The 26,951-nt window shown below is 32.3% G+C and overlaps 1 protein-coding gene across 2 annotated transcripts in view; it reads left to right on the top strand.

The window, feature by feature from the left end:
- LOC143076107 (uncharacterized) overlaps window positions 1-26,951 on the top strand; it is a 73,382-nt gene that overhangs the window by 13,835 nt on the left and 32,596 nt on the right. The window contains exon 5 of one of the 2 annotated variants that reach the window (XM_076251751.1): window positions 321-5,348. The exons of the other annotated variant lie outside the window; for it this stretch is intronic. Within the exon in view, the coding sequence (XP_076107866.1) occupies window positions 321-3,616 (3,296 nt within the window). The 3' untranslated portion in view covers window positions 3,617-5,348. Of the gene's footprint in view, window positions 1-320; window positions 5,349-26,951 lie in introns of those variants that run through there. 2 annotated transcript variants of the gene reach the window in all.

Raw genomic sequence — 26,951 nt, 5'->3', positions numbered from 1 at the left:
ATATAAGGCAATAAAGGTACGCCTGGTAGAAAATTTATTGTGTTCAGCAATTGACAATTTATCATTCAATTTATTCATTAGTTTTAAGCGAAAATTTTTAGTTGGAGAAATTAAGAACACAATAATGAGGAATGATTTTTAAGATAATATTTTGGCCAAAAAATTAATCTGCTATTAAACGGTGCTATTAAAATGGTGACAACTCAATAATTAATTCCAATTCGGAAGCTTTAGTAAACCAAATGATTACTACATTATCTTATACCAATAGATAGAATAATTAAAAACACGTTATTACTGATTATTCGTCATTTTTTAAGAGGTGCTTGACAACATAATCCTTAGCTGGAAGATACTTGATGAGAAAGTGATTGAGACATCAGCTATTCAACATCTTATGGAACTCGCAACAACTGCAGATATCATTACAGTAATTGGATCTCCCGGCTGCGGTAAATCAACTGCCATGTATCATCTTGCCCTTGAATGGCATCTTCATCAGGATAACGACATTATTTATAGTCATGATCCGATTGAATTGAGAAATTATTATAACCCTGATAGGAAGCAGATTTTTATCTTCGATGATGTTTACGGAAAATATATATTGGAACAGCCGAAAAAAGAAGCTTGGTGTAGTCTGTCAACAGAGATTAACATGATCTTGCAAAATAAAACTGTTAAGATTTTTTGTTCATGTAGAACACACATATATAATCAAATTGAAAAAGACATTGATGATATAATTTGCAGAACTGTATTTAACTTGTTATCAGATGAACATGCTCTTACTGACGATGAAAGGATCCTAATGGCAGGGAAATATCTTCCCGAAGATGTGGTTGCGTCCCTCATGCTAACAGACCACTTTAATAAATACGATTTCTTTCCACTTCTATGTAAGCTTTCTTCGAACAAATCATCATTAGATATAGAAAAATTATATACCAGCCCTGTTGATTTTATTCTACATGATTTGTATTCTATGTTAAAACTGAATGATCAAACAACTGTTGCTACATTATTTTTATTTGTAATTTACAACAACTATTTAACAAAAGAACTTTTATGTCGAAGGTCTCAAATCAGATCCATTTTACAAGATTTGTCAGAAGATTTCAAAATTCCGTGTTTTTTTTCTATCAAGATAGTGAAAGAACAATTACTGTTTCTAAAGCAATCTTATGTCATTGAAATTGAAAACAGTTACAAAGTCATTCATGATAAAATCTTTGATATTATGATTTCTTTTTTCGGGCAGTGCAAGTTTGACCTCATTCTTGAGTATGCTCATTCAGATGTAATACGCGATCGTTTCCAGTTTGAATCTACAGGGGCACCCGGAAATGAAAATATGATTGTCGTATCGCTTGAAAAAGAAGGAGACTATCTTGAACGTTTGTGCACCGATATAAAAAACGCCAATGTTGAAAACGTATTTTTGAATCACCAGTTACAATACCAGTCGTTTCGGACAAAATGTATATCATGGTTTGAAATGAATAAAGCAGATCTAGCAGGACCAGTAGCAATGCACCAAAAACAGGAGGCTTCGCCCTTGTTGACAATGACATGTAAAGGGTACAGCGATATGGTCCAAATGTTAGTAAATATGGAATTAAATGTAAACGTGTGCGATGAATTTGGAAGAACACCGTTAATCATATCTTCCTGGATGGGAAACGTAGACATAGTTAAAATATTATTAGATAACAAATGTAATCCAAATCTTTGTAACAAATATAGAATGTCTGCGTTGTATGTTGCATCATGGATGGGTTTCACCCCTATTGTTAAGTTGCTGTTAGAAAATAAATGCAAACCAAATATTGCTGCACACAAAATTTGGAATCCTCTTTATGTTGCCTCAGAATTAGGGAACACAGATATAGTTGAAATTTTGTTACAGCACAGATGTACTGAAACACTTTGCAATTTTGACCATTCATCACCCTTATACATTGCTTTATTGAAGGGAAATTCTAATATTGCAAAAATGATTTTAAGACCAACTTGTTGCGGTACCTGTGATAAGTACAGCAGTTCAACGTTAAGCACGGTCTTGCATAAGTTTCACGAAATGATTTTCAAATCTATTGATGATTTTTTCAGTGACGAAAACAGTGAAGACTTTGTGCACTATTTTAGAAGTGGAAACATTCTTGTTGATGTTTTAACATTATTATCATGGCATAAGTGGAATGATAGTAGCCGTGATGATATTTTACAAGAGTATAAGCTGTCGTTTTTAATTGCAATAGCATATGGATATGAAAATATTGTTTCACTGCTGTTGAAAAAAGAAGTTGATGCAGGATATTGTTTTCCAGATGAAAAGTCCCCTCTTATACTGTCTTACAAGAATGACAACATTCTAAAAGTGCTTTTAGACAACAATTTTCATCTTAATTGTAAGCCGCATGAACAGCTATTATGTAAGGCGGCATCACAAGGACACAAAGAAAAGGCCAAGTTGTTATTACAGTACAATGTTAATCCCAATGATTGTAATAACTTTGGCGAATCACCTCTACATTTAGCAACTAAATATGATAATGGAGATATTGTCAATATTTTAATTCAAAGTAACGCAGATCCTAATATATGTAATAAGTTTGGTCAAACACCACTTTTTAATGCCGTATCATATGGCAATTATAGTATGGTTGCATTACTATTGTCTCATGGATGTAATCCAAATTTATGTAACGCAAAAAATGAGACGCCACTTTATATCGCCACTGGCAAAGGTAATTTAGAAATTGTAAAATTATTACTGCAGTACAAGTGTAATCCTGATGTTCAATTTCTTGAAAAACAGCTATCACTAAGGATATTTAATGTAGACAGAATTTCGGATTCTGAAGATCCAGATTTAAGCGTAAATATAAGGGAAGTTCTGATGCTAGATAAATATGATGCAAGCAATCCGAAAGAATTAAAAGGACTAGGCAATTCGGCAAATTTTACGCCCTTGTATATTGCGTCAAACAAAGGATATACAGAAATAGTCAGAGCATTGCTAGAAAGCAAATGTAATCCAGACATTTCTAATGAAAATAGTACCACTGCATTGTTTGTTGCGGCAGTTAAAGGACATACTGAAATTGTTCGATTATTATTAGATAATGGATGTAATCCTCATTTGTGCAATAGTAATTACGAATCTCCAATTTATGTTGCTTCTCGTTATGGCTATACAGAAATTGTAAAATTATTGTTAAATCATAGACTTGATCATAAGTTTTGCAAGAAACAAAAAACAATATCAATTAGATACACTGAAAGGTTTTTTACGAAGTCCGCTTTATATGCTGCTTCAAGGAAAGGACATGAAGATATTATCAAGTTACTTTTAGGTTATAAAAGTTGTAAATCGGAAAATGAATGTCCAGTGTATGGAATGCTGATTGATCGAGATATTGCCATGGAAAATACAAGGAAAATGTCCTATGGAAAAAAGTCTAAAAAAATACAGAATTTCATAAGTTTTTACAGTGCAAATAATAGACATTTCCCTGTATTTTCAGATGTAGTGGCATTTTCTATGCGTTCATGTGAAGTGCCATTCTTTGATTTCCTGGCGAATCGTGTACAAATGCAAACGAAACACTAACCCAACGTTGTACGGAGGCTAATCAAATGATGTACAAACGAAACCATGTACCACAAACCATACCAGGCATACCATAAACGATAACAGAAGCGCTCTTTTAGCGTACATCGTATAGTTTTGCGTATGTTTTTTTTTATATATAATAAATAAATTGTGTTCTGTTAAATCTTTTTAAACAGGTGATCATAGGCGTAAAACATTTAGATTGGATGCATATTTCAGTTTTTGATAATTATAATTTAATTTGACTCGATGTTGATCCAAAATTATTTACATAAAAAGTTTGAGCAATAAACACCTAAATAAATTTAAACAAAAGATACGATTTTAAATTTTGTTAGCCGTGGAAATACGTACTTGGTGAATGTGCGTGTTAACTGCAGTCTGTAGGGTATTCAGTCAACATTTTTTGAAAATAGCCTAAGGTATTAACATTCTTTTGACCTAAATGAACAATTTAATTTTGATGGACTGAATAAATCTAACGTTCTTACAAAAGTATGTATTCGGGGTCTTAAGGTTTGCCTCTTTTCGAAAGGTTTGTTAATTATTTTCATGGCTTCTCTTTTATCGCTTTTATTTTAACATTACCTTAATAACAGTTTTAGGAAATTAAGTATCTCTGTATCGTAATTAAATTAAACTTTTTTAGCTCACAAGTGAGCTTATGCCATCATTTGGCGTCCGTCGTCGTCCGTCGTCTGTCGTCGCCTGTCGTTGTCTGTCGTCGTAAACTATTTCAAGAATCTTCTCCTCTGAAACTACTAGGCCAAATACTTCCAAATTTTAACTGAATGTTCCTTAGGGTATCTAGTTTATAAATTGTATCCGAAGTTTTGATCTATCAACAAACATGGTCGCCATTGCTAAAAGTAGAACATAGGGGTCAAATGCAGTTTTTGGCTTTTAACTCAAAAACCGAAGCATTTAGAGCAAATCTGACATGGGGGTAAAATTGATTATCAGGTCAAGATCTATCTGCACTGAAATGTTCAGATGAATCGGACATCCCGTTGTTGGGTTGCTGCCCCTGAATTGGTAATTTTAAGGAAATTTTGCTGTTTTGGTTATTATCTTTAATATTATTATAGATAGAGATAAACTGTAAACAGCAATAATGTTCAGCAAAAGTTAGATTTACAAGTAAGTCAAAATGATCGAAATGGTCAGTTGACCCCTTTAGGAGTTATTGCCCTTTATAGTCAATTTTTAACCATTTTTCGTAAATCTTAGTAATCTTTTACAAAAATCTTCACCTCTGAAACTACTGGGCCAAATTAATCCAAACTTGGCCACAATCATCTTTTGGGTATCTAATTTAAAAAATGTGTCCGGTGACCCGGCCATCCAAACAAGATGGCTGCCACAGCTAAAAGTAGAACATTGGGGTAAAATGTCAAAAACCAAAGTATTAAGATCAAATCTGACTGGTTGAATAGTTTATCAGGTCAAAATCTATCTGCCCTGAAATATTCAGATGGATCGGACGACACGTTGCTAGGTTGCTGTCCCTGAATTGGTAAGTTTAAGGAAATTTTTCAGTTTTTAGCTCACCTTTCCTAAAAGGAAATGTGAGCTTTCTCATCACTTGGCGTCCGTCGTAGTTGTCTGTCGTCGTTAACAATTTTTATACGACCGCAAAAATTTTAATTTTTTGGTCGTATATTGCTATCACGTTGGCGTCGTCGTCGTCGTCGTCGTCGTCGTCGTCGTCCGAATACTTTAAGTTTTCACACTCTAACTTTAGTAAAAAAGAATAGAAATCAATAAAAGGAGTAGGTCCGGTAAGGACTCATTTTGGCCTCAAATTTCAGTTTCATCTGACGAAAGATTTTGACCACGTTTCAAACACTTAAGTGTCTATTTCATTTGATTCAATTAGTTAATGTGAAAGATTTTAACTGATTTAGTCATTAAAAACGATCCGATTCAAGCTCAAGTATGAAAAATCTACCAAATATGCTGAAAATTGTCACTTTACAGATGGTTTTTGTCAAAAATGAAAGTGGCCGCATCCGTGTTCATCCACAACCTTTATATATGTTATGCATTATCATAAAATACAACTTACATTTCAATATTAAGGATAAACACGAATGCGGCCACTTTCGTTTTACACGGAAACCGTCTAAAATTTACCTAAAATGCTAGAATTTTGAAGATTTCAGTAATTTAGCATGACTTAATGGTGCTACAACCCGATATATGTGCATTGTATGGTCAAAAACAGCCCATATTTATGTAGCAGAAGCATTCAACTGTCCAATAAATAACTAAAAGTTTACATTTTAACAATTTTGTAAAACTGTTATATTTTGGGGCCAAAAAGGGGTCTTACCGGACCTTCTCCTTTTAACACAAGGTTAATGACCAGAAAAGGAAGGTTGGGATTGATTTTGGGAGTTTTGGTCCCAACATTTTAGGAATTAGGGACCAAAAAGGGCCCAAATAAGCATTTTTTTGGTTTTCGCACTATAACTTTAGTTTAAGTGAATAGAAATCTATGAAATTTTGACACAAGGTTTATGACCACAAAAGGAAGGTTGGGATTGATTTTGGGAGTTTTGGTTCCAATAGTTTAGGAATTAAGGGCCAAAAAAGGGCCCAAATAAGCATAATTTTTGGTTTTTGCACCATAACTTTAGTATAAGTAAATAGAAATCCTTGAAATTTAAACACAAGGTTTATGACCATAAAAGGAAGGTTGGGTTTGATTTTGGGAGTTTTGGTCCTAACAGTTTAGGAATAAGGGGCCTAAAGGGTCCAAAATTGAACTTTATGTGATTTCATCAAAAATAGAATAATTGGGGTTCTTTGATATGCCGAATCTAACTATGTATGTAGATTCTTAATTTTTGGTCCCGTTTTCAAATTGGTCTACATTAAGGTCCAAAGGGTCCAAAATTAAACTTAGTTTGATTTTAACAAAAATTGAATCCTTGGGGTTCTTTGATAGGCTGAATTTAAAAATGTACTTAGATTTTTATACGACCGCAAAATTTGAAAAAATTTTCGTCGTATATTGCTATCACGTTGGCGTCGTCGTCTGCGTCGTCGTCGTCGTCGTCGTCGTCGTCGTCGTCCTAATACTTTTAGTTTTCGCACTCTAACTTTAGTAAAAGTGAATGGAAATCTATGAAATTTTAACACAAGGTTTATGACCACAAAAGGAAGGTTGGTATTGATTTTGGGAGTTTTGGTCCCAACATTTTAGGAATTAGGGCCCAAAAAGGGCCCAAATAAGCATTTTCTTGGTTTTCGCACTATAACTTTAGTTTAAGTGAATAGAAATCTATGAAATTTTGACACAAGGTTTATGACCACAAAAGGAAGGTTGGGATTGATTTTGGGAGTTTTGGTTTTAACAGTTTAGGAATTAAGGGCCAAAAAAGGGCCCAAATAAGCATTATTCTTGGTTTTCGCACAATAACTTTAGTAAAAGTAAATAGAAATCAATGAAATTTTACCACAAGGTTTATGACCACAAAAGGAAGGTTGGGATTGATTTTTGGAGTTGAGGTCACAAAAGTTTATAAATTAGGGGCCAAAAAGGGGCCCAAATAAGCATAATTTTTGGTTTTTGCACCATAACTTTAGAATAAGTAAATAGAAATCCTTGAAATTTAAACACAAGGTTTATGACCATAAAAGGAAGGTTGGGTTTGATTTTGGGAGTTTTGGTCTTAACAGTTTAGGAATAAGGGGCCTAAAGGGTCCAAAATTGAACTTTATGTGATTTCATCAAAAAAAGAATAATTGGGGTTCTTTGATATGCCGAATCTAACTATGTATGTAGATTCTTAATTTTTGGTCCCGTTTTCAAATTGGTCTACATTAAGGTCCAAAGGGTCCAAAATTAAACTTAGTTTGATTTTAACAAAAATTGAATCCTTGGGGTTCTTTGATAGGCTGAATTTAAAAATGTACTTAGATTTTTATACGACCGCAAAATTTGAAAAAAATTTCGTCGTATATTGCTATCACGTTGGCGTCGTCGTCTGCGTCGTCGTCGTCGTCGTCGTCGTCCGAATACTTTTAGTTTTCGCACTCTAACTTTAGTAAAAGTGAATGGAAATCTATGAAATTTTAACACAAGGTTTATGACCACAAAAGGAAGGTTGGGATTGATTTTGGGAGTTTTGGTCCCAACATTTTAGGAATTAGGGGCCAAAAAGGGCCCAAATAAGCATTTTCTTCGTTTTCGCGATATAACTTTAGTTTAAGTTAATAGAAATCTATGAAATTTAAACACAATGTTAATGACTACAAAAGGAAGGTTGGTATTGATTTTGGGAGTTTAGGTCCCAACAGTTTAGGAATTAGGGGCCAAAAAGGGACCCAAATAAGCATTTTTCTTGGTTTTCGCACCATAACGTTAGTATAAGTAAATAGAAATCTATGAAATTTAAACACAAGGTTTATGACCATAAAAGGAAGGTTGGTATTGATTTTGGGAGTTTTGGTCCCAACAGAATAAGGGGCCCAAAGCGTCCAAAATTAAACTTTGTTTGATTTCATCAAAATTGAATAATTGGGGTTCTTTGATATGCTGAATCTAACTGTCATGACTGTGTATGTAGATTCTTAACTTTTGGTCCCGTTTTCAAATTGGTCTACATTAAGGTCCAAAGGGTCCAAAATTAAACTTAGTTTGATTTTGACAAAAAATGAATCAGTTAGGTTCTTTGATATGCTGAATCTAAAAATGTACTTAGATTCTTGATTATTGGCCCAGTTTTCAAGTTGGTCCAAATCGGGGTCCAAAATTAAACTTTGTTTGATTTCATCAAAAATTGAATAAATGGGGTTCTTTGATATACCAAATCTAACTGTGTATGTAGATTCTTCATTTTTGGTCCTGTTTTCAAATTGGTCTACACTAAAGTCCAAAGGGTCCAAAATTAAACTTAGTCTGATTTTAACAAAAATTGAAATCTTGGGGTTCTTTGATATGCTGAATCCAAAAATGTACTTAGATTTTTTATTATGGGCCCAGTTTTCAAGTTGGTCCAAATCAGGATCTAAAATTATTATATTAAGTATTGTGCAATAGCAAGTCTTTTCAATTGCACAGTATTGCGCAATGGCAAGAAATATCTAATTGCACAATATTGTGAAATAGCAAGATTTTTTTTAATTAGAGTTATCTTTCTTTGTCCAGAATAGTAAGCAAGAAATATCTAATTGCAAAATATTGTGCAATAGCAAGATTTTTTTTTAATTGGAGTTATCTTTCTTTGTCCAGAATCAACTTAAATCTTTGTAACGTGAATTTGTTATATACAATATACAATGTATATTCACTTTTTACTACCAACTGATAAATTAAAATAATCTTTACCATTCAGTGATAACAAGCAGTTTTTTTACATCTTAATATTTAATGATGTATTTAAATGAGTAGTTATTGTTGCAAACTCCATTAGAAATTTAAATTGAGATTAGTTTTGGAATAAGGGAAAGGGGGATGTGATTAAAAAAATTGGGTTCAATTTTTATACGACCGCAAATTTTGAAAAAATTTTCGTCGTATATTGCTATCACGTTGGCGTCGGCGTCGTCGTCGTCGTCGTCGTCGTCGTCGTCGTTGTCCGGCGTCCGAATACCTTTAGTTTTCGCACTCTAACTTTAGTAAAAGTGAATGAAAATCTATGAAATTTTAACACAAGGTTTATGACCACAAAAGGAAGGTTGGTATTGATTTTGGGAGTTTTGGTCCCAACATTTTAGGAATTAGGGGCCAAAAAGGGCCCAAATAAGCATTTTCTTGGTTTTCGCACTATAACTTTAGTTTAAGTTAATAGAAATCTATGAAATTTTGACACAAGGTTTATGACCACAAAAGAACGGTTGGGATTGATTTTGGGAGTTTTGGTCTCAACAGTTTAGGAATTAGGGGCAAAAAAAGGGCCCAAATAAGCATTATTCTTGGTTTTCGCACAATAACATTTGTTTAAGTAAATAGAAATCAATGAAATTTAAACACAATGTTAATGACTACAAAAGGAAGGTTGGTATTGATTTTGGGAGTTTAGGTCCCAACAGTTTAGGAATTAGGGGCCAAAAAGGGACCCAAATAAGCATTTTTCTTGGTTTTCGCACCATAACGTTAGTATAAGTAAATAGAAATCTATGAAATTTAAACACAAGGTTTATGACCATAAAAGAAGGTTGGGTTTGATTTTGGGAGTTTTGGTCCAAACATAATAAGGGGCCCAAAGGGTCCAAAATTAAACTTTTGTTTGATTTCATCAAAATTGAATAATTGGGGTTCTTTGATATGCTGAATCTAACTGTCATGACTGTGTATGTAGATTCCTTACTTTTGGTCCCGTTTTCAAATTGGTCTACATTAAGGTCCAAAGGGTCCAAAATTAAACTTAGTTTGATTTTGACAAAAAATGAATCAGTTAGGTTCTTTGATATGCTGAATCTAAAAATGTACTTAGATTCTTGATTATTGGCCCAGTTTTCAAGTTGGTCCAAATCGGGGTCCAAAATTAAACTTTGTTTGATTTCATCAAAAATTGAATAAATGGGGTTCTTTGATATACCAAATCTAACTGTGTATGTAGATTCTTCATTTTTGGTCCTGTTTTCAAATTGGTCAACACTAAAGTCCAAAGGGTCCAAAATTAAACTTAGTCTGATTTTAACAAAAATTGAAATCTTGAAGTTCTTTGATATGCTGAATCCAAAAATGTACTTAGATTTTTTATTATGGGCCCAGTTTTCAAGTTGGTCCAAATCAGGATCTAAAATTATTATATTAAGTATTGTGCAATAGCAAGTCTTTTCAATTGCACAGTATTGCGCAATGGCAAGAAATATCTAATTGCACAATATTGTGAAATATCAAAAAAAAATTTAATTAGAGTTATCTTTCTTTGTCCAGAATAGTAAGCAAGAAATATCTAATTGCAAAATATTGTGCAATAGCAAGATTTTTTTTTAATTGGAGTTATCTTTCTTTGTCCAGAATCAACTTAAATCTTTGTTATATACAATATACAATGTATATTCACTTTTTACTACCAACTGATAAATTAAAATAATCTTTACCATTCAGTGATAACAAGCAGTTTTTTTACATCTTAATATTTTATGATGTATTTAAATGAGTAGTTATTGTTGCAAACTCCATTAGAAATTTTAATTGAGATTAGTTTTGGAATAAGGGAAAGGGGGATGTGATTAAAAAAATTGGGTTCAATTTTTCTCATTTGAAATTTCATAAATAAAAAAGAAAATTTCTTCAAACATTTTTTTGAGAGGATTAATATTCAACAGCATAGTGAATTGCTCTAAGAGAAACAAAAATTTTAAGTTCATTAGAACACATTCATTCTTTGTCAGAAACCTATGCTGTGTCAACTATTTAATCACAATCCAAATTTAGAGCTGAATCCAGCTTGAATGTTGTGTCCATACTTGCCCTAACCGTTCAGGGTTCAACCTCTGCGGTCGTATAAAGCTACGCCCTGCGGAGCATCTGGTTCTCATTTGAAATTTCATCAATAAAAAAGAAAATTTCTTCAAACATTTTTTTGAGAGGATTAATATTCAACAGCATAGTGAATTGCTCTAAGAGAAAACAAAAATTTTAAGTTCATTAGAACACATTCATTCTGTGTCAGAAACCTATGCTGTGTCAACTATTTAATCACAATCCAAATTTAGAGCTGAATCCAGCTTGGATGTTGTGTCCATACTTGCCCCAACCGTTCAGGGTTCAACCTCTGCGGTCGTATAAAGCTACGCCTTGCGGAGCATCTGGTTAATTATTGGCCTAGTTTTCAAGTTGGTCCAAATGGGGGTCCAAAATTAAACTTTGTTTGATTTCATCAAAAATTGAATAAATGGGGTTCTTTGATATGCCAAATCTAACTGTGTATGTAGATTTTTAATTTTTGGTCCAGTTTTCAAATTGGTCTACATTAAGGTCCAAAGGGTCCAAAATTAAACTAAGTTTGATTTTAACAAAAATTAAATTGTTGGGCTTATTTGATATGCTTTATCTAAATATGTACTTTGATTTTTGATTATGGGCCCAGTTTTCAAGTTGGTCCAAATCAGGATTCCATATCAAGTATTATGCAGTAGCAAGAAATTTTCAATTGCACAGTATTGCACAATAGCAAGAAATATCTAATTGCACAATATTGTGCAATAGCAATAATTTTCAATTGGAGTTATCTTTCTTTGTATAGAATAGTAGTTGATAATATATGTTGGAAATTTGCCAGACATGACTGATGTCATTTTCTATTTTTATTTGCCAATAACTTTATGTAAATAACTTCATTGGAAATTTGTCAATATGAAATGTTGCTGATGAAGCTTTTTTTTCCTTAACTTATCTAAAATGTTTTTAGATAATGTATGTTGGACATTTGCCAGACATGACTATAATGTCATTTTCTATTTTTATTTGCCAATAACTTTATGTAAATAACTTCATTGGAAATTTGCCAATATAAAATGTTGCTGATGAAGTTTTTTTTTATTGTTTTATACAATAAACAATGTATATTAACTTTTACTACCAACCAATCTTTACCATTCAGTGATAACAAGCACTTTATTTTACATTTTAATATTTTATGATGTATTTAAAAGAGAAGTTATTGTTGCAAACTCCATTAGAAATTTGAATTGATATCAGTTTTGGAAAAAGGGAAACGGGGATGTGAAAAAAGGGGGGGGTTAAATTTTTCTCATTTCAGATTTCATAAATAAAAAGAAAATTTCTTCAAACATTTTTTTGAGAGGATTAATATTCAACAGCATAGTGAATTGCTCAAAGGCAAAAAAAAACTTTTAAGTTCATTAGACCACATTCATTCTGTGTCAGAAACCTATGCTGTGTCAACTATTTAATTTTAGATTTAAAAAGTTTGAAGAAATCTTTAATTGATTTGTAAAATCTTGACATTTGTTTTGTGTAAAAAAAAAACCATGTAATGTCAAAAATTTGATCACAATCCAAATTCAGAGCTGTATCACGCTTGAATGTTTTGTCCATACTTGCCCCAAATGTTCAGGGTTCGACCTCTGCGGTCGTATAAAGCTGCGCCTTGCGGAGCACTTGGTTCAAACATCTTCTCCTCTGAAACTTTTGAGTGGATTTGGATGAAACTTAGCATGATTGTTCCTTAGATTATCCTGCACAAAGTTTGTACTTCGATTTTTGATCCGTCAAAAAACATGGCCGCCGTTACTTAAAATAGAACATAGGGGTCAAATGCAGTTTTTGGCTTATATCTCAAAAACTAAAGCATTTAAAGCAAATCTGACATGGGGTAAAAATGTTCATTAGGTCAAGATCCATCAGCCCTGGAATGAATCAAACAACCCATTGTTGGGTTGCTGCCACTTAATTGGTAATTTTAAGGAAATTTTGCAGTTTTTGGTCATTATCTTGAATATTATTATAGATAAAGATAAACTGTAAACAGCAAAAATGATCAGCAAAGTAAGATCTACAAATAAGTTAATATGACCAAAATTGTCAATTGACCCCTTAAGGGGTTATTGTCCTTTAATGACAATTTTTCACAATTTGTTCATCATATTTGCTAACTTTAAAAAATCTTCTCCTCTAAAACTACTCAACCAAATTCAACCAAACTTCATTTGAATGATCAGTAGGGTGTATAAAATAAAGTTTGTGTTTTATTTTCTATTTCGTCAAAAAACATGGCCGAAGACATTGTTTACCAGGTGAGCGATTCAGGCTCTAGAGAGCCTCTTGTTTATATATAGTAATTGAATTAAACCTTTTTTTTTTAGATTACAGATATATTTTTTATTCATCTATCAAATCAGTTGAAAAATATCAAATATTCGAGAAATTTCAAATAGAAACAATTACCCGTTATGTGCCTCATCAACCCCAAACATAAATCCTTACCAATGTACACACGATAATGTATTATTTTTTCTACAAATGCACTTGATTTTTAACAATCATAAAAAAAAAGCTTGTCCGGCAAAAGAAAAATTTAGAATTTTTAACATGCTTAAGTGACATCATAATTGAGCGGCTTCATTTTTTATTTTCTAACAACAACAAAAACTAGAACATTTTCCTCCATTCTTTAATTTTCTAAGACCATGTTACCCTTTATTTAGCTCGTTATACTCTATTCTTATTTTATATGTTTTCTTTATTTTCCTGTATCTATACCCCCTATATTCGGAGCAACCCCACCCTAAATATACATATGCTTCACAGGGTTTAACATGGCGTAGCTCCAGAATATATGTCCAGTCTCATTTTATCAGCTTCTGCGAACCAAACATACAATACGAGATTTTCATCCTCAGATAATTTTTTAATTCAAAAACCAAATACAGAGTTGTATAAGTCTAGTTTCTCGTACACTCTGGACCAAAAGTATGGAATGCTCTTCCTAATTCAATTAAAAAATCAAATACAGTATCATAATTTAAACATAACTACAAATCAATGTACTTTTAACATTATCATGATATTTGTACTGTATTGCCATATCATAAATATTGTATTTTTAAATTGTATTTAATCTTTATTTATCATTATTATTGAAAATGTTTTGTTTATTTTTAATGTAATTATTATTGTATTAAGTGAGCCTTGTTGTAAATTGGTGTAATCCAAATGAGTTACTCTCTCTAAATAAAGATATTATTATTATTATTATTATTATTATTATTATTATTACAGGGTCTATATATCATCGCTTGTGCCGTGATACAAATGTTTGCATAGCAAAGAATGTCTTGTTCATATTTATAACATATTAACTGTCCTAATAATACATATAAAAGTTGCCACTGGACGTTAAACAGCTAACTATTAATTTATCCGTCATATTCTTAGTTTTGTTACAATGTGTAAATCGAACATCATTATGAAACAAATGCAGATTTTCACTGCTGAAATAATGGGAAATAATTGTACACATAACCACTCAATCACATTTCTACGCCACAAAGTCCAGCTTTTGCACAAATTATTTTCGTTAATCTATTTCAAAATAATTTTGAATCAAATGGTCATTTTTACAGCGGATGACCTTGAGGGCATCCCAACGTATTGCTATCGCCTAGATTTCCGTTTGCATTCTTAAGGAACGATAAGTCTGCATGAGAGATTAAACATTTTTTGCGGGAAAATACGAATACCTTCTCAGATCCAATCTAGTAGAAAAATCGAATTATTACAGAAGAGTGTCCACCATGCACTTGCACTGCACTATTATTAATATAGTAGAATAGAATGATGTGCAAATGCATAAAATTATATATACATGTAACTATAGTATACAAATATTAATATAATATATAACAATAAACCAGGGTATACTGATTTGTATCACTACAATATAATAGTCATTACTGTCAGGTTAAATTCCCTGTCAATAATTTATCATCCACGCCCTAACTTGTCACAGAAAAAAAATTATATCTGTACATTAACCTCACTTTCCGGTATAGAGATGTGATTTGATTTACTGAGACAAGTGCTTGTCGGACCATCCACAAGAACTTGCGGTCAGCCGATGTTCAGTACTTCAGTACTCTGATACTAGTTTGCCTAAACAAAACCAAACAGTCATTTTCATTTTTTTTTAAACAGATCGATTGTTTTTCAATGGTCGGTGCCTGACAGCATTTATAAAATATATCACAATTTTTGCTATTAAGAAAGCTACATAGAACAGGACAAACAGTCTCTTATAACTGCACATATTTCTCAAACGTGTATCAATGATTTTAAGATTTGTATTCCCACAACTAAAATAGGAAGTGCGTAATTACGTTTACGTCAGAACGCTCGGGCGTGCACATGAATTTTGGAAGAAAAACAATATCAAACATTAAAGGACTTGGTTAAAACCACACGAGCATTGTTGTTCTTTCTGTGATGACATGTAATTGAACATAAAGGGAACTAAATTTTATTTTCAAATCAGATGGTATCATACCGGTGTTATATATTTGTTCATTTTCTTTTAAAGTCTGAATCTACAGTCTATGGAAGAAGCGAATCCATAAAAACGTTTCTTACATGAAATAGCGATATTATCTAATGTGAAATTGTAAATATGCAGACACTTCATGCGGGAAAAAATGTTTTCGGCAGTTAAAAATATGTTTTGTTGAGAAAATACCAACTTTAAAATTTTTTTATCAATTACAAATACAATATGAAATAACAACTACGTCTAAATATTTATTCAATAGTTAGTTAAAAGCAAAAGTTTATGTCCGTGTAAATTTCATGTGCTGTGTTTTTCATAGATAAACAAATGCTATAAATTCTTATATGAAAGCGATACTTTTAAATATGATAGCAGTATTTTTTAATATCACTATTAGTAACGTGTTATGTTAATAGGCAATTTAAAGGTCACTATTAGATGTCAAATACTTTTGTTAGCATCTTTCAACGGAAAAAGCTTTGGTGTATTCAATAAGAACTTTTTTTCTTGACAACAAAATGTTCAATGTTAATAATAATTATTTCATATCGGTAAAGAATAAGCATTTCTTATTGGATAACAAGGGACCACATGACATTCTTTATTCTTTAGTAATAATTTCTATCGGTCTTTAGCAGAAAAAACGGACCAGAAAACCGGTCATTAACAGACTTTTACATGTTAATGACCTTGGGTTTTAACAGACTACATGTTAATGACCGGTGGGGCGTGGTTTTTCGATTTAGAGAGATGTCCCTTTTAATAAAACATTTTCCTGATTTAAATTTAATATTGAAGATGTCGAATTGTTTACCATCCTACCATAAATTGACGTTCAGATTGAAATAGTTATAAAGCCAAACAAGTACAAAGTTGAAGAGCATTGAGGACCCAAAATTCCAAAAAGTTGTGCCAAATACGGCTAAGGTAATCTATTCCTGGGATAAGAAAATCCTTAGTTTTTTTTTTCGAAAATGCTGCTGGTGGACATTTCGTCCCCGAGGGTATCACCAGCCCAGTAGTCAACACTTCGGTGTTGACATGAATATCAATAATGTGGTAATTTTTATAAATTTCCCGTATAAAAAACTTTGAACTTTTTGAAAAACTAAGGATTTTCTTATCCCAGGCATAGATTACCTTAGCCGTATTTGGCACAACTTTTTGGAATTTTGGATCCTCAATGCTCTTCAACTTTGGACTAGTTTGGGTTTATAAATATTTTTGATTTGAGCATCACTGATGAGTCTTATGTAGACGAAACGCGCGTCTTGCGTACTAAATTATAATCCTGGTACCTTTGATAACTATTGTAACAGGAAATTTATAAAAATGACCATTTAATTGATATTCATGTCAACACCGAAGTGCTGACTACTGGGCTGGTGATACTCTCGGGGACGAAACGTCCACCAACAGTGGCATCGACCCAGTGGTGTAACTAGTTATCAAAGGTACCAGGACTATAATTTAATACTCCAGACGCGCGTTTCATCTACATAAGACTCATCAGTGACGCTCAGATTAAAATAGTTATAAAGCCAAACAAGTACAAAGTTGAAGAGCATTGAGGACCCAAAATTCCAAAAAGTTGTGCCAAATACGGCTAAGGTAATCTATTCCTGGGATAAGAAAATCCTTAGTTTTTGTTTCGAAAAATACAAAGTTTGTAACAGGAAATTTATAAAAATTACCATTTAATTGATATTCATGTCAACACCGAAGTGTTGACTACTGGGCTGGTGATACCCTCGGGGACGAAACGTCCACCAGCAGTGGCATCGACCCAGTGGTGTAAATAGTTATCAAAGGAACTCGTATAAACTGCCCATAGAACAGTATTATTGACTTTGACAGGGATAATGACCACGCCTACTGGTCAGTCATTATCGCTGTTTTAGTTAATACCAATGTCCTTTGGGCAGTCAATATATCACGATAATGACCAGTTTTTCAATAATTATTATGTAATTACATCTTCTGTTTGACATTATATCAACATTCCACTCAAAGGCTAACCGAACCTTTAAACATAATTATTCCGAAGGGATATAGCTATCCTACTATGGCCAGGTCATTGGGTTATACAATTGATTCACTCGTAACACTACAAACCAGTAAAAGTCTGAAATGGCCTATATTTGTACTCGACTGTACTGATTTTTACTCGACCAGTCTGAATTGGTCTGACTTTTACTTGACATTACTCGACCCCAGTCTGAACCATTCTCGACTGTACTGAATCGTACTTATCGTTGCCATTGAAAGTAGTCTGAACTATTACTCGACCAGTCTGAAACAGTCTTAACCCATTCTCGACCTGTACTCGACCTATTTTTCCAGTCTTAAGCTAGGTTCACACTGCCGATCAGATAAACTCAATGATCCCGATTGTCCAAATTTCCACGACCAAGCGTGACCAAATTCTTGATCGAGTCTGTTTACGACTTCTACCCGACTGATATCCGACTGTACACGAACTTAAGTCGACCATTCACGACTCATTGATGACTCCATCATGACTCTAACCCGACCACTTATTGAATACTTATTCGATAATTCCGACCAATTCACGATCTATACACGATCTTTACTCGACTAGCCACATTAGTGGCAAGGTTTCGGTGCAAAATATAGTTGACATGCATTTTTTGTCCGGACACATGGACACAACGATAAATTACAAACATTGAATATAGTAATTAAGTTTAAATGTTTGATTTACAGTGACTTGACTGTTAGTGTTGCTATTCACCAATTGCAACTCATTCAAAATTTTGACCCAATTGCAATTTGTTTTATTAAATCAAATTGTTCAACTGGTCAAAAATTTGAACAAACTGTTCAGCCAAAATGTGAAAGTGCAAAGTGATAAAATAAATCATATTTACAATCCGATAAGTCTGTAACTCCACTGTATTGATGTATTTCCTAAATCAGTCTATCAATCTGTATAGTTATATTTTTGCCATTACCATACTAAAGGTGAACTGTTTTATTTTGAATTGCTATAAAAATGTCAAAACTAAGCTTTTATAGAGTTTTTCTTTCGAATAGTATTCTATATTTATAAGAATCACACACTATGTGAATAAAAACATTTCATATTCAGTAAAATATTTGAAATTGCAATATGTTTGTAGGAAGGGGAGGTAATCGCTTTTTGGTTTCAAAAAGTCTTTATTCAAAAGAATAGTATTTTAGGTTATCTCCCCAAGGAAGCATATTGTTATTTCATACATATTTTACTGAACATGAAATGTTTTTATTCACATAATGTGTGATACTTATAAATATAGAATACTTTTCGAAAGAAAAACTCTATAAAAGCTTAGTTTTGACATTTTTATAGCAATTCAAAATAAAACAGTTCACCTTTAGTATGGTAATGGCAAAAATATAACTATACAGATTGATAGACTGATTTAGGAATTACATCAATACAGTGGAGTTACAGACTTATAGGATTGTAAGTATGATTTATTTTATCACTTTGCACTTTCACATTTTGGCTGAACAGTTTGTTCAAATTTTTGACCAGTTGAACAATTTGATTTAATAAAACAAATTGCAATTGGGTCAAAATTTTGAATGAGTTGCAATTGGTGAATAGCAACACTAACAGTCAAGTCACTGTAATATAAATGACCAAATGACAATTGACACAAATGAAAATTCAATCAGATTCAATTTTCTTAAATATGAATTATACTGCAAATTTCTTTTTTCATTGTATTTAAGCACCGGACACACATAGAACACCAATGACTATACTTATATTTAATATTCAAATCATTCCTGGATATTAAAAGGTGTGCAATATTCAAGATATAGAGTGAATAAATCGTCAATATAATATTATACCCTCATATGAAGTATGTAAAAGGACAAACTTGCGTTGACCAAATTCTTCCAACTTTTACGGAACTTAAAATACACAATGCGCAGACGCACGTACAATCTATTCATCCAGGGTACAGGTAACTTTTTAATTGGTCCTCATGACTATTGATAATAAAATCGCATGGTAATGCAACTAATCCAAAGTAAGAATATATATTATATTTTTAGATAATTATTAGATATCTAGGCGTATATAATATAAAATATTTTAGTATAATACTATTTAAAACTACTAAAAATATTTTTTATTTTCTCCTTTCTTTCCGCTTTAATTATGAAATTGTCAGGCGGCTGTTGCATATCTGTCAACTGACCTGTATCCTATGGGTGTGATCTGAGAGTTTCATAATTCTGAGGGTCACCCGGGATACCCGCTAGGTCGTTAAATAACCCAGGAAATTCGAAAATGGTCCGTTTTTATTATGATTCCTAATCCATCAGACTGATTTCATAAGTGATTTTCCTTTGAAATACGGCGGCAATTTCGTAATTCTAGCTTCCATGGACAGGAAAGGAAGTTCAACTAGCTGTGTGTACTGTCAGCTGACACATTAATTGTATGGCGTCACTTGACAGCTTTGGTGGCAAACACACTAATAACCTTAGCTTTAGGTCGTAAATAATTTGTGTATTTCAAATATAAAAAGAATATGTGGTATGCGGATTGCCATTGAGACAATTCTCCACAAGAGATCAAATGACAAAGAAATTAGGTTACCGTACGGTCTATAAAGATGAGTAAAGCCTATACCGCATAGTCAGCTATAAAAGGCCCCGAAAAGACAATTCAAAACAATACAAACGAGAAAAATGATATAACGGCCTAGTTTATGTACGAAAATTGTTTACAACAATTTGAGTTACTTCCCCTTTTTTGTCACCTTTCAAAACATACTCCATACTCGTTGAAATTACGTTTATATAATTTGAAAAATAGACTAAACGAATCTAAAACAAATCGCATTTCAAATATATATTACAATATTACTTTTCATTAATTTTCTACCTTAGTACAATTACACCGTGTAGAACGCCACATGCTGGATGTCGGCTATGCTTGACACGGGGTGGCGGTTTCGAGCGGAGAAAAACGATCCCGGCAAGTTCAAGTATCAACATTTCTTTTTTGAGAGTTGTTAGTACCAACTAATATATTGCACGTAAGGAACCGAACCATAATCTGTTTCCTGCAAGCAATAGTAGACGTTTCTCGTGGCCTATTTTCTCAAACATCTCCCTAGTTCTTCATATGCAAGTTTCAGGATAAAATACTACTTTTAACGATTTTTTCCTGTATAATTTACTAAGAAATGAAGTCCAATCATGGAATTTAACCAAATGCCAGCTTAAATAATAGTGCCGGACATCAATTACAATCAACGTGACGTTTCGACGCTGAATGAACCCACCACACGAAAAGAGATCACTATAGTGCAGTCGAATTCGCGAAACTACGAAAAGCTTCTGGATTTGATGAGATACCAGCAGTAGTAATTAAAAACACAGCAGCCATTGAACTTTTGTATATAATCTGTAACGATTGTTACGAACTGGGAAAGTTACCAGATAAATGGACTACTAGCATAATCAATCCAATTTCATAAACGAAGTTGCGAGAAACTGGCATAAATGGAAAATCGAGCGCGTAAATAACCTTCAAGACAAATCCTTCTATTCAGATATACCAATAATATCTCCTTTAAATTGTATTTACACTTTGGCCTATGTAAATAAACTCATCATAGATACCAGGACTAAATTTTGTATATACGCCAGACGCGCGTTTCGTCTACAAAAGACTCAAATGCTTCAAAATAAGCCCTCACAAAAATGGGTCACCGACCTCGTTTTCGATTTGAAACGCCATCTTTTTCTAAGAATTTGAAAATCGTGACTCGGCTTGCATAGTTTTTTGCCATATAAAATTTTATAGAAAGTCCGAATCACTTAAACAATTGCTTCTTTTGTTAACCTTTTTGTTTCGTTATTCGTAAACGTTATTTTCTGAAGAACAAGAGATATCGATAATTTGCTTTAATAATTTTCCCGCCTTTGTATGGTGCAATGTGGAGGTTATCTTAGTAATTTAAAAAAAAATGAACAATATTTTTTTTCTATAAAAATTCAATACAATATTCATTTCTATCTAGAAAACAAAATAATCAAAGTACTGAAGTACTGAACATCGGATGACCGCAAGTTCTCGCGGATGGTCAAAAGCACATGTCACAGAAAAACTCTCATCTCTTTACATGAAACTGAGGTTAATGTACAGAGATATATTTTTTTTCTGAGACAAGTTCGTGTCTGGATGATGAATAAATGACAGGAAATTCAACCGCAACGTAATAACTATTATATTGTAGTGATACAAATCATTATACTTACTAGGACTATTATACTAATATAATAATAGTCCCAGAGTATACACAGAAAATAGCGTTTTGCATTTTCATGCCCGAAGTTCCTTCCTTCCTTTATACTGTTATACTAACGGTTACAATTGAAATTCAAAGTTATTTGTGCAAACATGCACATACAGAGTAAACAAAAGAAAATAGTAGCATGAATTCCATGCGTTGTTCAGTATACACAACAACGAGATTGGGAAATATAACGTTATTTGTATAATGAAGTACATAACCACCCTATCAGGCCTATGCTATCTCTTTTTTTTTCTATTATACGTGATTTGATGAAAATTACGATGATCGTTAATATTTAGCAATAAACAAACGAATTGTTAGTATTTTATAACCTATATTAAAACCGCATACTTTCAACTGATTTTAAACTGTTTTTGAAAATTTGAAGAAGCTCTATGGGTACCTTAGAGTTAAGTGAAATCTTATGCGTTTTCTTAGTAAAGGGGGTTTATGCATACCAATTAAGTGTTGTGTCGTGACTTAAAACACTTAAGATTTTACTGAGGAAATACTTTAGTTAGTTTAGGACCTTTTATGCATACCACTGAGATAAAAAGGGCGGAGTTTCCTTAACTTAATAAGTGTTTACTAAGGAAAATCTTAACTTAAATAGCTTTATCAGTACACAGACATCCGATACGAACTTTTTTTAAAAATCACTTGAACTTATTGATGACTTTGACAGAATGAATACATAGATTAGATTTATTGCTCTTATAAACTTGCAAATACATACACACGTTTTAAGCCCTCCATTGAATAGATTTTTTCTTAGAAGAAAAAAGTTTTTTTTTATATAAAATTATGATTTGCAAACCATATGTATTCACCTTCAGTATTATTGTTTTTATTTTTTTGTGTGCATATTTGTATTCTATTTATAAAATTATGATTTGCAAACCATATGTATTCACCTTCAGTATTATTTTTTTTTATTTTTGTGTGTGCATATTTGTATTTTACATAAATGTTATTATGTTACTGTGATATTCTTTATTTAATATCAAATGTTTAAATACGCGCCGGACGAACAGAGTTTACAACGCATGCTTAATGTCCAAGAAAGGATAAAAGTAGTTCTCTTTAGACCACAATCGTTTGATATTTGAAACTTTAATTTTACAAGTAGTAATAATGATTTACAATAACGTATTCTTATAAATACCCTTATATTTGGCTTGACGAACACTAAATACATTTAGACAAATTACCAGGGACTAGCAAAATCAGCAAGCCGAACCATTGTGACTGTTTTTTTTTATGTTTTGTTTTATCCGGTGGTATCTCCTTTAAGGTTTAAATTTCGCCAAATGACGTCATGAGAGCAAAAAACTATTTGAATATTAGTCTTATAAACGGAAGACTTCATCTTTAATTTAAAAAAAAAGTCGTGTATCGTTTCTTTTGTTGATTGGTATTTGGAGTTGGATATCACGTCGACGGAAAGGCTGAAATAAGGAGGTGAACAATACGGTCAACTTGTTGGAAATTAGGAACATTGTTACTTTGTTTGTGATGTGACAATGTGTAAAAAAGTAGCCTTGAAAAAAGTCATTGAACAAGTTAACATCATAAATAACACAGAATGGCAGAGAGAACTCTTTAACGATCGCGGAAAAGACAATGGAAACTTGTAACATACAGGCAATACCAATGCAACTGCTCCGTTGAACCGTTTATTTCAAAAATTATTTCACGGTCGAACCGCCGTGATACAGTCCTTTTTCGTGCAGGCTTGCTCCCGTTAGCTATCGAGACTGGAAGATACACCAAGCCTGTTGAAGATTATTTATGTACTCATTGCTCTGACATTTTTTTATTTAACAGTTGTCTATATAATGACTGTTAAGATTTGAACTTTACTCATAATGTTCACAACATATATAATAGTTTCGATAATTTGAATGATGATTTAAAATTTATGCAAATCATGAATTTCTCAAACGGATTCGGTCATTTTTTTGTTAAATTTTTTTTATGCGACGTAAATTGTTTACATAATTTTCAACCGTTTGTTTCATGCGACATAAATTAATAACTTATTTTTTCCGTAAATAATTATTCTAATTAATTATGTTCATTTGAATTATGCATATAAGATTGTTTTTTTTTCATGACATCTTAACGTAAATATTTTCACACATTAGATACTGATATTTTTCAGTTATGCGGTCTGTTTACAAAATGATGCTTTAGTAGCATTCGTCTACTTTTGTCTATCGCCGAACATTCTAAAATGGAACTCGTCGCCAATATTACAGAATATGCACAAAGTACAAAAACGATTTTCTCTCTGAATATTTCCCCATCTACCAATTTCGATATGGATATCTGTGTTCATTTTTCTAAATTAACAAAATGAAGCAACACTTTTGCGGTACGTCATGGCATAAAAAAGTCCACTCAGGACAGAGTGAGCGTTAAGGAATGCTTATAGTATGTTTTTTTAAATCAATTTTATCGGCACGAACCGTTATTTGGGATCAGTCATGCACGACCGATGATCATATTCAATACCGATAACCGTATTGATTAGGTCGTCTGATCTCTAAAAATTAGGTGTCACTGTGAAGGTAATAAACACATACAAGTCGGAAAAATTTCTATTCATTTTATTTCATTTGCAAACGTTAAATTATTAACCGAATCCATTACAAAACGTGGTATCCTAAGGGATCCACTAATGGTTTAATAGCGTTTGTCTAGTTTTGCCGAATATGCAAAAACATAATGAAACTCGTTCTCAATAGCAATTAAATTTAATACAAATGACATTTTCTTTCTGATTAAAAGTTTTTTTTTTTTAGATCAAAGTTCTTATCATAACTGTCTTCTATGAAAGATAGCTTTATAACTGATGTCAATGCTTTTTTTTTAACAATTCATTTTTATTTCAACAATTGACGATGAATAACATTTTCTTTTATAATGTAATAGGCATATACTTGTAAATTAGTGATTTAAGAAACCAAAATATTCACAATGTGGTATAGAAGTTAATAGTTAAGATAACTTCTTGTTCAAGATAGAAAAATCCGTTATATTGTAGTTGTATTCCTAACCAATCAAATGCATTTATTGTTATTCTTATGTGTATTTTGTATAGTTATAAAATTAATGTTATAAATAAAATAAATTGCAATGGTCAATAATACGAATGTGTTGCTGAAGTGGTCTATACACGTGGAAATAATATGCCGCCGTCTATAATATGTCACAGTCATTTGCAGATGGAAGACATAAAACTTCATTCCGAACACGACCCTGATTCCTTACTTTACCAGAGATCAGCAAAAATTTAACTTTACAAACAAAAAAACGAAATTAAAATGATAAAAAAATCAAAAATAAGAGTAGATAATACGCTATTACTATAGAAGTAAAGAATATAACAGACAAAAATACAAAATAAACACGATAGTAACAACAAACACAGAACATTTTGAAATACCATATACATGTTTAATCATTTTTATAAATTTCCTGTTTACAAAACTTAGAATTTTTCGAAAAACTAAGGATTTTCTTGTATCAGGCATAGATTACCTTAGCCGTATTTGGCACAATTTTGGGGAATTTTGGATCCTCAATGCTCTTCAACTGTTTACTTGTTTGGCTTTATTAAATATTTCGATATGAGCGTCACTGATGAGTCTTTTGTAGACGAAACGCGTGTCTGGCGTACTAAGTTTTATAATCCTGGTACCTTTGATAACTATTAATCAGTATACAAGTGAATTGTAAGGTTTCGATTATAGCCGGGTCAAGGTTGAGCCAGAGACATATATTTATATACACATGTGTATATATGTTTCTGGTTGAGCGAACGTGAATTTCTTATCAATTACACAGGTGACAATCAACAGATTGAGGCGCGAGTCGATAAAACATTAAATAACTTTCTATTTACAAAAGATTTGAAATTATGTAATTTTACAAAGCCTACTACCATATGCAATGTCCTTTGTGACAGTTGTATCATTCCATCAGGTCCTTACTGCACATTTTCTTTCATTTTCTTTTCATTCAGTTTCTGTCATTTATCGTATGTGGGTACTGATTTATCTAATTATCAAAATTAAGTTTTTATAATCAGTTTCGTAACACACTCCGTGCGTGCAGTACGATACGAAAAAATGTCTACATCACGGTGGGAAAGGTTGTTCTGCAAGAAAACTTTCTGTACTGGTGATTTTGTCCTGACTGGTTCTGGTGAATATGTGAAAAAAAAGACGATAATGATGACTGTTGACGTTTTGTCGCATAAGAAATAGAAGGAAACAGTTGAGATTGATTAAATTTTGTTCCTTATGGGTTTTATATGCCACCAAATAAAAAATGTGACCTTGTAAACTGTTTCAGTAAGCGTAAAACAAAAGTGCCCTTTTTTTAGAAAATCTTGAACTTGAAAAATAAAACAAAAATGCCCCTGGAGACCGCTTTCTATACCCAAATCCACACGACAAAAATGATTGGTGAGAAACCTGCACAATCTATAAAAATTGTGCATTTTCTCAATTTAGAAATGTCCTGATTCTATGCTGGTTGGTGCTGTCATTGTGCTGGTAAACGGAAATAAGTCACGGGGGAAAAAGTCATAAAATACCTAGGAAAAAAGTAACGGGAAAAAAGTCACAAGAAAAAAAGTCACAATGTAATTTGTTCGGGTAAAATTCAACTGGAGTTTTTGTATGCATAGAAAAAATTCTTTGCCGTTTTAACAAAAAGGGAAAGTTTATTGTTTCCTTTTATTTATAAATGAGCCCAAGTTGTATTTCATTCCCATGGCTTCCTACCAAAAGAGGGAGTGAAAGGTCTACACAAAGTGAAATGTGCCACAAGAAGCAACTAATTAATATTAACAGTCGATATCAATAACGGTTGTAAATACTAAACTTTTATTAATGAGTTGGTTGTTTAACACTAAATTGAAGGATTTTTATCTTCAAAAATCAAAATAACATGTGGTCAAGTCATATACAAACTAACAAATTAACATGCAGTTTTATTGTAAACATGTATGTTTTTAAAGTGTCT

Source organism: Mytilus galloprovincialis, chromosome 5 (assembly GCF_965363235.1).
Source record: "Mytilus galloprovincialis chromosome 5, xbMytGall1.hap1.1, whole genome shotgun sequence".
NCBI classification, from domain to species: Eukaryota; Metazoa; Mollusca; class Bivalvia; order Mytilida; family Mytilidae; genus Mytilus; species Mytilus galloprovincialis.
The sequence above is the reverse complement of the archived record's forward strand: the minus strand, read 5'-3'. Positions and strand labels throughout refer to the sequence as shown.